Source organism: Hoplias malabaricus, chromosome 1 (genome assembly GCF_029633855.1).
Source record: "Hoplias malabaricus isolate fHopMal1 chromosome 1, fHopMal1.hap1, whole genome shotgun sequence".
NCBI lineage: Eukaryota > Metazoa > Chordata > Actinopteri > Characiformes > Erythrinidae > Hoplias > Hoplias malabaricus.
In genome coordinates, this window is record NC_089800.1 from 59,663,122 (window position 1) to 59,675,236 (window position 12,115).

At 40.5% G+C, this 12,115-nt stretch overlaps 1 protein-coding gene across 6 annotated transcripts in view; it reads right to left on the minus strand.

Moving 5' to 3' along the window:
• The window catches only part of syne1b (spectrin repeat containing, nuclear envelope 1b), an 86,134-nt gene that overhangs the window by 48,697 nt on the left and 25,322 nt on the right, over positions 1–12,115 (minus strand). For all 6 annotated transcript variants that reach the window (XM_066668932.1, XM_066668891.1, XM_066668899.1 and 3 more), the window contains exons 23-50: positions 11,945–12,103; positions 11,639–11,847; positions 11,353–11,461; positions 11,112–11,276; positions 10,715–10,882; positions 10,428–10,604; positions 9,827–9,967; positions 9,540–9,700; positions 9,180–9,330; positions 8,862–9,089; positions 8,475–8,573; positions 8,163–8,350; positions 7,732–7,855; positions 7,332–7,498; positions 7,077–7,230; positions 5,721–6,346; positions 4,953–5,132; positions 4,700–4,850; positions 4,406–4,564; positions 4,119–4,301; positions 3,933–4,034; positions 3,643–3,846; positions 3,038–3,245; positions 2,803–2,915; positions 2,471–2,676; positions 904–1,053; positions 456–747; positions 139–311 (exon numbers count right to left, since the gene is read on the minus strand). In XM_066668932.1, coding sequence (XP_066525029.1) covers positions 139–311; positions 456–747; positions 904–1,053; positions 2,471–2,676; positions 2,803–2,915; positions 3,038–3,245; positions 3,643–3,846; positions 3,933–4,034; positions 4,119–4,301; positions 4,406–4,564; positions 4,700–4,850; positions 4,953–5,132; positions 5,721–6,346; positions 7,077–7,230; positions 7,332–7,498; positions 7,732–7,855; positions 8,163–8,350; positions 8,475–8,573; positions 8,862–9,089; positions 9,180–9,330; positions 9,540–9,700; positions 9,827–9,967; positions 10,428–10,604; positions 10,715–10,882; positions 11,112–11,276; positions 11,353–11,461; positions 11,639–11,847; positions 11,945–12,103 — 5,147 coding nt within the window. The remainder of the gene's footprint in view (positions 1–138; positions 312–455; positions 748–903; positions 1,054–2,470; positions 2,677–2,802; positions 2,916–3,037; positions 3,246–3,642; positions 3,847–3,932; positions 4,035–4,118; positions 4,302–4,405; positions 4,565–4,699; positions 4,851–4,952; positions 5,133–5,720; positions 6,347–7,076; positions 7,231–7,331; positions 7,499–7,731; positions 7,856–8,162; positions 8,351–8,474; positions 8,574–8,861; positions 9,090–9,179; positions 9,331–9,539; positions 9,701–9,826; positions 9,968–10,427; positions 10,605–10,714; positions 10,883–11,111; positions 11,277–11,352; positions 11,462–11,638; positions 11,848–11,944; positions 12,104–12,115) is intronic.

Below are 12,115 nucleotides of genomic sequence, written 5' to 3' on the forward strand. Positions count from 1 at the left end.
TATTTCACAGGAATAATTGTTATTTCCTTTAACTGTATAATTGAATAAAATAAAATATAATATACATTAAAATAAGAAATCTTTACAGTAATCGAATGTTTTTGAATATGAAATTTTCACAGTGCGCTTTAAGCCTACCTGTGAGAGCTCATAGCAGTCATTAATAAGTTGGCCCAGAAATCTTTCAGACTCTGGAGCTGGGAGCGAATGGCCTTTTGTTTGTCTTTACTGCAGTTCTTCACAACCTGCTCTCCCTTCCCTACAGCCATGTTCAGCTTAACTTCTCCTTCACCCTTCATCAGCAGGATATCCTGTAACACCACATATATTCATCAATACTACATCCAATGCATGAACTACTAATCAGCTATATGATTCTAATCACACTAATGCCTCTGTGTTAAGAGCTGATAACTTGGAGCCTAGATAGGTAAAGTAGTAGTGAGTCTGCTGACCTGTACAAGTCCTAGCCTCTTCTCCAGGGTTTCTTTGTTGCCTGTGGTGCTGTTGAGTGCCGTGAGTCGTTCTTGGATGCTGCTGAGCCAGGCCCAGGTGCTCTGAAGCGTCTCTTCAAAGGCCTGCTGCTCCTGCAGGCTGAGTTGGCAGCTGCGCAGACGTTCCCTTACTGCCTTCAGAAGACTCTGTTGTTGCATCTGCAGCTGTGTAGAAACCCGCAGCTCTGACCCACTGCCATGACCTCCGTCACTTAAGGACTGAGCCTCCTGACACAGATTCTCAAAGGAGTCCCTGCAAGAGAAGAGGCATACAAAATCGATATCATTCACAGAACAGAGCAGTCTCTCGGGCACTATACATTTCAGCATGTTTCCATCTCTCCATAAACTCTCTGCGCATTTTATCTAATCACACTACCATTAGCAATTCTTCATTACGGTGTCTGACCTCTCTTTCAGGGCTTCCTGGTAGAACTCCTCTACACGCTCCAGTGTTGCTTTCTCCTGGTCACCAAGTTTGCCCTCTGGTAGTTCTGTGCTCAATCTTACTTCCATACGCTCCAGCCAGCGGCTCAGCCTCTGCAGATGGCTTTCAAATCTACACAACAAGAACATACACATATTCAAACACAGGATATTTAAAACGACATCTGTACATTCTCTGCTTATACAAAATCTTTATCCTTATAGAAAATTACTCTAAATATTTGGATTGCAAAAACAGATTGGTAAAAACATTTTAATTGCTCCATTAATCCTAAATAGTCGAGTCAGAGAAGTAAGAAAAGTGTACAGTACAGGGACAAAGCAGTGACAAATTATTGTTTATTTAATGTCCAATCAGACTGACCATTGAGTATACGTAATTAATTTCTTTGACACTTATTTGAGCACATAAGCTATATCATATATAAATTAAATTCATTATACACATGCCTAAGCTAGGTGATTCCAGGTAGAGGTCTGTACTAGACTGATTTTTTAATGCAGCTCTCACCTAGAGCTCTTCCCGCTTCTACCAAAAATCAGCAAAATCTGTCCCGCTCCCGTCGCGGCTTAGATATAAACGGTTGCTCCCGTCCATGCAGTCCCGCATATTTAGGGGCGTGAACCTGAGTGGGTCTGGGCCTACCCAAATTGGATCAATGCCCAACCAGTTAGCACAAGTTAATTCCCCGCGTGTGAGTGCACGTGGGCGGACACACAGCACTTGGCTCTGCTGGCTCACCAATGGCTCTGCTGGCCATTGAGAGGACACTAGTCAAGTCCCTGGAAAAGACGCCTTGTTGGTACGACAGGGTCACAGATCATTTTCTTAAAAAGGAACGGAGGGTAGAATTTACGTATAAATAAACCGACACATTTTACGATGTAGGCCGAAATTGAGCTTCCCCTCCTTGAAAGACTAGCATCCGCCACTGCTCTGGACCCACCGTGACCCTGAATTGGATAAGTGGTTACAGATAATGAATGAATGTTCCACAACTACTCTTTAGGCTGGAGACCAGCAAGTGAGCGGGACATACACAGAAAGTAGGCGGCATACACAGAAAGTAGGCGGATACCGGCAAGTGGGAATTTATAGTTAGTGATAGGTTCAGGGTTAGTTTGTCCCTCCCACTATGGACACTTTTGAGTCGCCAATCCACCTGCCAACGTGTGTTTTTGGACCATGGGAGGAAACCGGAGCACCAGGAGGAAACTCACACAGACACAGGGAGAACACACCACACTCCTCACAGACAGTCACCCGGAGGAAACCCACGCAGACACAGGGAGAACACACCACACTCCTCACAGACATTCACCCAGAGGAAACCCATGCAGACACAGGGAGAACACACCACACTCCTCACAGACAGTCACCCGGAGGAAACCCATGCAGACACAGGGAGAACACACCACACTCCTCACAGACAGTCACCCGGAGCGGGACTCGAACCCACAACCTCCAGGTCCCTGGAGCTGGATGACTGACACTACCTATCTCAGAGTGCTGAGAATTTTGCCCTCACCCATTAAGCAGAGTAGCACTCTCCTCCAAGCTCTGCTGATTCAGTCTGCACTGCTCCACATAACTATCCCAATCCTGCTGGATGGATGAGAGACTCTGCTGGACCTGACCAGCGGTGGCTTTGGGGAGGTGAAGCAGGAGCTTTTCTCCTTCTTGACACACCTGCATCAGACGAGACTCTCCATCCTCAACCCGCTCCAGAGCTCCCTACAGGACAGAGGAGATATCTTACTATGAGGCATGAACAACATTCTAAATAAAACGTCACTCTAATTTCTAAGGCAATATATATATTTTTTTACAAAATTTATAGCGCTGTACAATGAGTTATACCTTCAGCTTCTGCAGTTTGCGCTCTACTACACTAGTGTCCCCAGAATTGTCACAGCATTCTCTCACTATGTCCTTCTGTCCAGACAGCCATGTGTGAAACTGCTTCACAAGCTCTAGAGGCAAGATGTGAAGGAAGAAAAGTGTGAAGTTGGGTCATACTTTTTAATGCTTTTTTAGTGCTTTTTAATGTACCTCTCAAAGTTTCTTGTTTCAATCAAAGAATGTTAGTTCTCACCACTGAAGAGCTGCTGTAGTCCATGTTGCATTGATCCCAGTCTTTTAACACAAAGCTGACTGACAGTTTCGTATTTCTTGATGAGGTCAGTTAAAGCAGAACCAAGGCCAGTCAGTTCTTCTGAGGGGTATTTTCGGCAAAGCGTGTTTAGGCTCTCTCGTGCAGAATCTATGCTTGTCTGCTGGTTCATCAGCTCTTTTTGGATCTCCTACAAAACATACAGTGCATACAGGACACAGATGGGAGGTAAGCTTCATGAAACCAAATATGTACAATCATTTAAACTAAATTGATATAAACAAATCTAATTATTGAATAAACTGTATTTGCAGATAATATGAAGGGTTCTGCATCTGCAGGGTTTTTTTTTTTGATACTTTAACCATCTCTTAATTAATACAAATCCAACCTCTCATTAATCTTTTCCACTTATACTATCAAGTAATCCATACTATGTACTGGTACAAATAATGTTTTGGACTGAGTTTGTAAGTCACTCACTCAGAGATGTGAAACCTCTCTGAATTTTTCTGTCACAGTGTAAGCAATCCATTACTAATTCCTTGTATGTAAAGACATACTTTGCTAGTAATTCTTTTCTGTACCTTCACTCTGCAGATTTCCTCTGAAGGTGAGGCACACTGTGATTCCAGTAGGGACCCCTCCACCTTCTTCAGCCAATTAGTCATTTGAGAGAGGAAGTCCTCCAGTTGCTTTTTCTGAGAGCAATAATCTTTTAGGTTGTTCTTGGCCTGTTCATATATCTCCTGCACATTATTTATCTTCTTCTTAAGATCAGCCTCCAGGACCTGCCAGAGATGTAGGTGTTGAATGTTTGTTGACAACCATGACTATCACCAAACTGCATTACTGTTCTTCGCCTTAGACCTCATACCTGCAATGTTGGAGGGGTGTCTTGAGTACCACCAAGCTGCTTTAATTCTGCCACTTTTTCCTGAAAACTATCTAACCTCTTGTCCTTGTGTTCTACCTCAACCTATACAGGGGGAAAGAGACCAAATTAGACACCAGTATTTTAACTACAGTATAAAGTAATAAATGTCCACAGTATGTGTACAACCTTGACTTCGTTGAGGCGGGTCTCAGTCTTCTGGCTGTCATTGAAGTTGCTGAGGCTGTCTGTGAGTTCCATTACAGAGCTGTTGGACCAGCTCTCAATCTCCTCACTGATTCTGTAAATATTTTCCCATATGGATGAACTCTTTTTTAGATTCTCAAGGTTTTCCTCAATTCTCTCAGATACCTATAAATGGAAATAGAATATATTGGATTGTACTAAATTACCAGTCCACTTGCTTCAAGTACATTTATATGTGATGCTTTCTTAGGTGTGTGCATCTTGCTCACATCTAGCCATTGGTCCAAAACAGCATCCATTTCTGTCTTTATCACCTGGCTTTGACAGTCTGGAATCCTACTTAATTCACTCAACAGCTGCTTCCCTTTACTAGAGAAGTTATCCAGTTCTACTTGATTACTTGCCAGTTCAACTTTAATTGATTCATGCTGATGAAAGAAAGAATACAATCAGTTAAAACATTAGAAGAAAAGGTTTTTTATTGCAGCAAAAAGTACATTTAATGTATTTAACAGGGTAGTTTATGTAATAGAAAGGTTGTTTGCTATTGCATATTAACTTACCTTATAAAGTGATCTTTTGGTGTCTTCTTGGTCCTTTATAACAAATTTAATATCAGCCACAGACTCTGCACTCTCCACTATTGCATTGATTGAGGATTTCAGACTTTGGTAGTCCCTCATTTGTTCTATCATTGCATTGCACTGTTCTTGCCTAGAGCACAACAAATAAATACACACTGTTGAGTGAAAACTTTCTGTGTAAAAGAGGACTAAAAAAATGATATGATTAAAGTGGATGGATTTAGTAGGCCACCTTTCTGTGATGAGTTTCTTTGTGTCCTCCCATGTGGTTGTAAGTAGATTGATCTCCCTCAGAACCTCTCCAGCTAGTTCTGCATCTCGCTGGGCCAGCTGTTGGCCTTTATCCCTCAGCCACTGCTCCTCATGCTGGTGGGACTGAAGCTCATCCTCCAGCTGATTGAAGTACCGAAGCCTATACATCACAGATACACAAAAAAGGTATATCATAGCAATGGAACACTTAATGTTATTATAATATTTGTTATGATTATATAATTACTTTGAAATTTTCTTTTGTCTTTCATTAGGATTTGTTATCATAAAGTTTCTCCTTCTCTTGTGAAAATTATCATTATGACAATACAAATTTTGTTCATCCTGTGGCAGTGGCAACATGCACCTATGTACGAATAACGTCATTTATGTCAGCGTCAATAATGTCATTTTCGAAGCAAGTTAAAAAAAAAATACATAAAAAACAAATGATCATTTTATACTGACAGGTTTGTATCTTCATTCCTGATCATTTGCGTTTTTTTTTAATAAAAATTTCAAGATCTTAAATTGATCTTTCTTTCTCCCCAGAAGATAAAACCATGCAAATCAATAACATTTTATTACACAGTAATCATAAAAATGTCTCATTTCTAACACTTCTCACTTCTAGTCTCAAGTAAAAACGAATAGTCACAGTAAGCTCTGGTTATCTCCTACAGTGACTGTGAATTGTGTGGGTACAAATTAGCAAGTTTCTCTCTACGTTTTTAAAATTTTACAGTACCTCTGTTGTAATGTGAGCAGGTTTGGTTCTTTGAGGCTCTGCTGGTCAGCCTTTTCCTCAATATCCTCCACACTCTTGAGCAGCTGCTCTTTGCGCTGTCTGAAAGAGCTCCACAGTGCTCCAAGTGCCTCTGCTTCACTCTGTTTGGAGCCCAGGAGTGTCCTCACACCATCCAGCTCTGAACTCAGAGAGTCGGCCAGTGAGCGGCAGGAGGTGCGAGCCTCCTTACTGTCAGTCAGGTGAAGGTGAGCCTTGCACAGGCTACTGTCCAGGCTGATGGCAAGTGTCTCTAGGTGACTGATGTCTGGGACAATGGCCTCTAGATCTCTCTGCAGTTCGTCAACTCGGCTCTTGTCCCAGCTGCCGGCACTTTCTACTGTGTGTCTGAGACTACGCAGGACACCTGCTGCCACACTATGTGTCTGTAGGAAAGCTTCCAGTTTCTCTACACACTCTCCTCTCAACATCACCAGCTGCTGGGCCTCTAGGTATGGTTGCACACTGTTCTCCAGCCTGCTCTGCAAGAGCTGCTTCTCTCCGGGTTCACAGGAAGAGCACAGATCATCAGTCTGCTGTTGGAGGTCCTCTCTATCATGGTTTCGGCTTTGAAGAACTTCTGCCTTCTCCTGCAAAAGTCAGAGGCCAGCTGATTTTCACAGTAAAGTCAATAATGAAAAAGATTGCCAGATTTTATAAGCTTAAGTACCTTATCATGTAGACTACCATTTAGAACTTTGGGTTTGTCTCATGTGTGAATAATAGAACATTTTTTTAGAAAAATGTATCAAATATTTAAATATACATGTAGAATTAATGCAAATTGGCAAGTTTAAAATAACTATTAGAAAGCTAAAATAAACAACTTAGTAAATTCTAGAATAAAGTCATTGTGAATAGTGTTATGAATAATTTTAAAATGACTACAAATACTTCAAAATCATCAAGAATAAAATATAATTATAAACCAATGCTACATTTTATTGCAACAGATTCAAGTTAAATTGATGTTTTTACATATAACTATAAAATAATTATAATATATAATATAATAATTTAACACTATTACACTACTACAATATTAGTAGTGTTACACTTCTTATTGTACATAATACATTAGAATATATTATTTTTATATATAAAATAAGATAAGGTAATACTTTATTAGTCTTTATTACTGATAAATGTACTGTTCCTTTGCTGCAGTAACACTGTGAATTTCCCCACTGTGGGACTAATAAAGTATTACCTTATCTTATTTTATATATATTGATATGAAAGTTGATACAATCTCTATTTTCTATGATCAATAATACTGATGTAAGATTCTTCAAGCCTAAAACTAGTAATACGACGCACCTTTATTTCTACTGCAATTGGCTGTAGGTCTGTAACATTCACTTGGGAGAATGAGTGCAGGGATGAGAGGAAAGACTCTCCCCACTTGAAGAACTTTTGGAGAGCCTGGTCAAAATTGTCCACCCGAGAGAGGTGGTCCTGAAGTACCTGGATTCTGTAATAACAAGAATTGTTAGGATCAAATGCTCCATTATAGAATAACAGTTCATCAAGTGTTACTATAATTTTTGACACAAATATGCATTCAGATCTCACCTGTTGGGTATAGATGTACTTTGTATGTTCCATCTTTTCTTCAGTTGCTCTTGATCCTCTTCAAGTGCTTTCACTTGCTCATCTGATGCTGTGGAATAAAGGGCTGGGGCTTGGGTCAGTAGGCCTGTATACACTGATCCCAAGGACTGCAGCTCAGATTGCAGATGCTAAAAAACAAAAAATAGTTAATTGCTTCATGGTGGGACACACTTTTGAATAGCCAGTCCACCTAAAAACATGTGTTTTTGTGTGGGAAGGAACCAGAACACCCAGAGGAAACCCACACAGTCATGAGACATAAGTGACAGAGACAACAAATATTAGCCTCATTTAATAATATTAACAAAATTGGCAGTTGTATACATGTAAAAAGAACTACTAATCATTTATTCTTACTTACCTTCCGTTCCATCAGTTCTCCATCCAACTTTGTTTTGTCAGTAACGAGACACTGGTTGGGAAAAACAGACATGGACTCACATCTCTCAAGGCAGGACTGCAAAGACAACCAGTCTTTTTCATATCTGAAAGAAAATATTTTATAATTTAATCAAGCATTAATCTTAGAATTAAAGCTGAGATTTTCCAGAAACAATTTAATGAATAGCACAGACAAAAATAAAATGCACACAATATTCCCTGATCCCAAGTGTTGTCAAATAACCAAGACAGTACAGTGTGCTTGACTGACTGAGGAGCTATATGTCAAATGAAATCAGATGAAAAAACTGTGTAAATTTGACTTTTTATTTTATAATAGAGTAAATGAAAAAGAGAGCAGAAATAAGGGTACTTATGTACAAAGCGTATTCTAATGAAATATTTATTTACTTCTGCCAGAGAGACAGCAGGTTCTCCAATTGGCCCTGCTTGTCTTTGGCTTGTTTAAGGCTCTGTTCATAGCTGTCCTGAAGAGATGTCGCTGCTTTCTCTGCCTTCTCCCTCTCACTTAGCCTGCGGACTCCAGCACACAGAGACAGTAGGGTGGCCTTCAGCTTCTCCAGGGACTGGAATACATCCTGCAGACAAAACAGAAGGTGTCAGAAGGAATATATGTCATGTACAATTACAACTCCAATTAAATCTACTTCCACTAAATTTGTTGACAAACTATGAGGGAATCTTGTAATTCAAAGAAAATACCATATGGTCCTGTAGAGCTTTGTAAGTGGCAGCTGACGATATACAGGAAGTGACAGGTGTGTCCAATTTTTTCTGAATGTTATCAATCTCTGACTGTACCTGTAAAAGGAACATAAACGAGTAGAAAGGAGTATGACATGTACCAATGAAACATAAAATGGCTTTAAAAACCTTGTACCTCTGAAATGATAACTTTAAAGAAGAAATAAATAACATTAAAATGAACAGTGATAAGTCAATGAATGTGACAGGAGTTAAATTTAAGAACATCCCTGTGCCTTTCTATTTTTACTGGTTATTCATCATGTAATGCTCGCACAAGGCTAAGAAAAGCTCTGGATTAGCTAAAATGTTTAGACATGAGAGTAACTATATATGTAGATTTACTTGTTGCAGGTTAGCATTAAACTTTTGCTGGTGTGAAGAGCTCTCTTCCAGCTGTCCATTTAGGTGCTCCACACTCTCCTTAAGCTCCTCCCAGTACCTGCCAATCTGTGTCAGACGAGCTTTAATTCGTGCAGACTCGCCAGATGACACAAACTGAGCCACGGTCTGAGCCCTCTCCTCCAGACAAGACAAGGTATCTGCCCTATCCTGCAGCTCAGTTATCACACCCTGGTCAACAAAAGAACACAGGAAGGGAGGTCAAATTTTCTGCACATTTTGCAGCTTTCAGCTTGATGTGCTTCAAAACACAAGGTTTACCTTAACAGCAGCGATCTGTTGTTCCAGTGGTGAATTAGAACATTTTAGAGCCTCTACTTCCTTCTCCTTCTCAGAAATCCATGTGGAGAAGCTCTCAAACTCGCTCCCAAAAGAGTCCCACTGAGCTTTCATACCCTCTAGGGTCTTTACACTAAAAAAGACAGCAAACAATACATTACCCTACTCACATTTTCACATTTACTGATGTTCACAGAATAACACATAATAACCCTCACAAAGTTTTAGTTTTTATAGAAAAAACACCTGACCCAGATATTCAGGACTTTGGGGTTTTAACTTGAAGATGTTGTAGATCTCTAAGCAAGTTTCAGTAATATAAATCTAGAATGTGGAATTTACTCTTTCTTGAGGCCAGCCTCAACTTTGTCCATTTGTTCACTGAGGGAGCGAGCTTGACTCTGAAGAAGAGGCTGGTTCTTGGGACCAAGTTGGATCTCTGTTGCCCTCTTCAGCAGGGCATTCACCTGTTTGGCCTCAGATTCACTCTGTTGCAGCAGCTCCTAAAACAGCCATATTGAACATATAGCACATCGAGTATGAGATGAGGGAAACACTATATATAGGTTTTATTTACATAAACTTAGTAGCAATACAAGTGGTTTTGGAGAACATATTGTGGCTGTCACCTTTGCCTGCTCCAGCTCTGCAGTCAGGCTCTCTGGGCTACTGAACGTCATCTCTCTCTCAGTGACTGTGCGTGCCCGGTTCAAAAACTCACTCACTGAGGCCTGCTGGCTATCAAAGTCCTGCCATGCAGCCAGCGTAGCCTGCAAGAACAGAAAGACAGCAACTGTTTCTCCCCCCTTATGTTTCTTAAAGTTACACTATGACAAAACAATTTACGTCATTCTGTCTCAGAACCCCATGAGCAAATGTGTGAGTCTGGTTTGAAGCAACTGTGTGATGATTGTGGCATGCAGTTTTAATGATGCAAACAGTTTGTATTAACCTTGAAAAACAAACCAAGAAAGAAATCTTTGTAAAAATAAACCCGTGTAAAATGTCTTTAAATATTTGTCATCATACCACCAAAGAGTAAAAATACATGTATGACAGTAAAGATAAAATTTTAATAAGTGCAATAGGGTGGATATGTTTAAAATGTGTTTACTATAGAATCCCTGATCTGTCATGGCCTCTATGTGACAGCATTAATGGTTCATAACATTAAGAAGAATTTCTGGACACTATGACTGATGGCGTTGGACTACTTTTGACTAACAGCACCTCCAGGTTCTGCTCCTGGTCCTCCATGCTTTGGTCCATCTTGCTCAGAGTGGTCTCCAGTTTGTTCAGATCTTCCTGTAAACTCTCCCCCAGCCCTTCCTCACTCTGGAGCTGCTGGCCTCTGCTGATCTGCTGCTCGATCTCCTTCCTCTTCAGCCGCAGACGCTTCAGCTGTTGCTAAAATATGACAGTGAAAGAAACATCAATTAAAAAACATATAACCGCAGATCAAAGGTGGAGATATACATACATTTCAACTCAACATATCAGAAATGTGGTGCTAGCACCTGGTGAATGAGCAGGAGCTGCTGAGCTTCTCTTGCAGACTCAGAGTTGAGAATCTTTGTAACTTCTGCCTGCAGCTCCTTCTGCCCTTGTATTAGCTCATCCAGAGTGTTTCTTACATCCTCCTGGAACTGAACACAGTCTCCAACAGCCAATATCACCTTCTCAGACTGTATGGACACAGACACATACACAAAAATGCACTCTTATTAAATCAATACATTAAAAAATCCTTGAAATATTCAGTACAAAAATAAATCAAAATATCTTAAAATATATGTAGCCATCTGTAAAATCAGTTGGGTTTCAGGTTCATTTATTGCTGGGAAAAATTTACAGAACAGATTTATTAAGGGCATGGTAGAAACTACTTTAATAGCAAGAGCTTATCTCACTTACCTCTGAGAGGGATGTGAGCAGGCCCTTGAAATCAGTGGAGAGTTTGCTGAGTGCAGCTGCCTGTCTTTGAGCATCACTCTCAGTGCAGATCTCTATGAGCACAGCCAGGCGGGATTTCAGCCAGCCCATGTTCCCTTCCTGTAGCTCTGCATCGTTCCTCAGGCTCTGTACATAAACGGAAAAGGTTTTTTTTTTGTACTTACATTTTCTCATTCTCAAATCCTGCTTCTTCTTTCCTTACCTCTATTGTGGATTTGACCTGGCTAAATTTGTTGGGGTCACTGGCGCGGTTTCGTAAAAGCCTTAGCTGACTTTCCTTTGAAGTCAACCATGCAGAAAGTTCAGAAAATCTGTAATAACACAGTTCAAGCAAAATAAATAATATTAAAACCTACAACATGTCACTCAAGTTATAAAACATACACTTACTGTGAAATTAGCTTTTGTAAGGTGACACATCAGAAAATGAAATTGCACAAATGCTTATTTCATGGAACAACGAAAAAGCAGACAGGCAAAATAATTACCTGGTGTTAAACTCTTTCCACTTATCCGGATGCTGCATGAGTTTCTGATGAGTGTTCTCTATGTCATCTTTAACTTCAGCAAAGGTAGCTCTGGAATTTTCCAGGGTTTGATGCGCCTGCTCATTGTCTGGCAGCTTCAAACAGAGCTCCTCCATGTGCTGTAGCCTTTTCTCACATAGCGTCTGAGGGCCCTTTTCACTGAAAAAGGCCTACAAACAGAACAGTGGCAGCTTAATCAGCTTAAGCAATTACAATGAAGCTGGAAATAAAAGTTCCAATACATCAAAGTGTATGTGCGTGTCCTACCCTGTGCTCTTTGACAAGTCTCTCGCTGCCCATGCCCGGGAGGCTGCGATTCTCTCGGGCCAGTTCTGCCTGGCACTCCTGCAGAGATGTCATCAGACGACTGCGCTCTACCTCCACTTTCAGATTCAGCAGGTGGTAAGGTATCTCCGTCTGTACATCCTGAGTAGATAT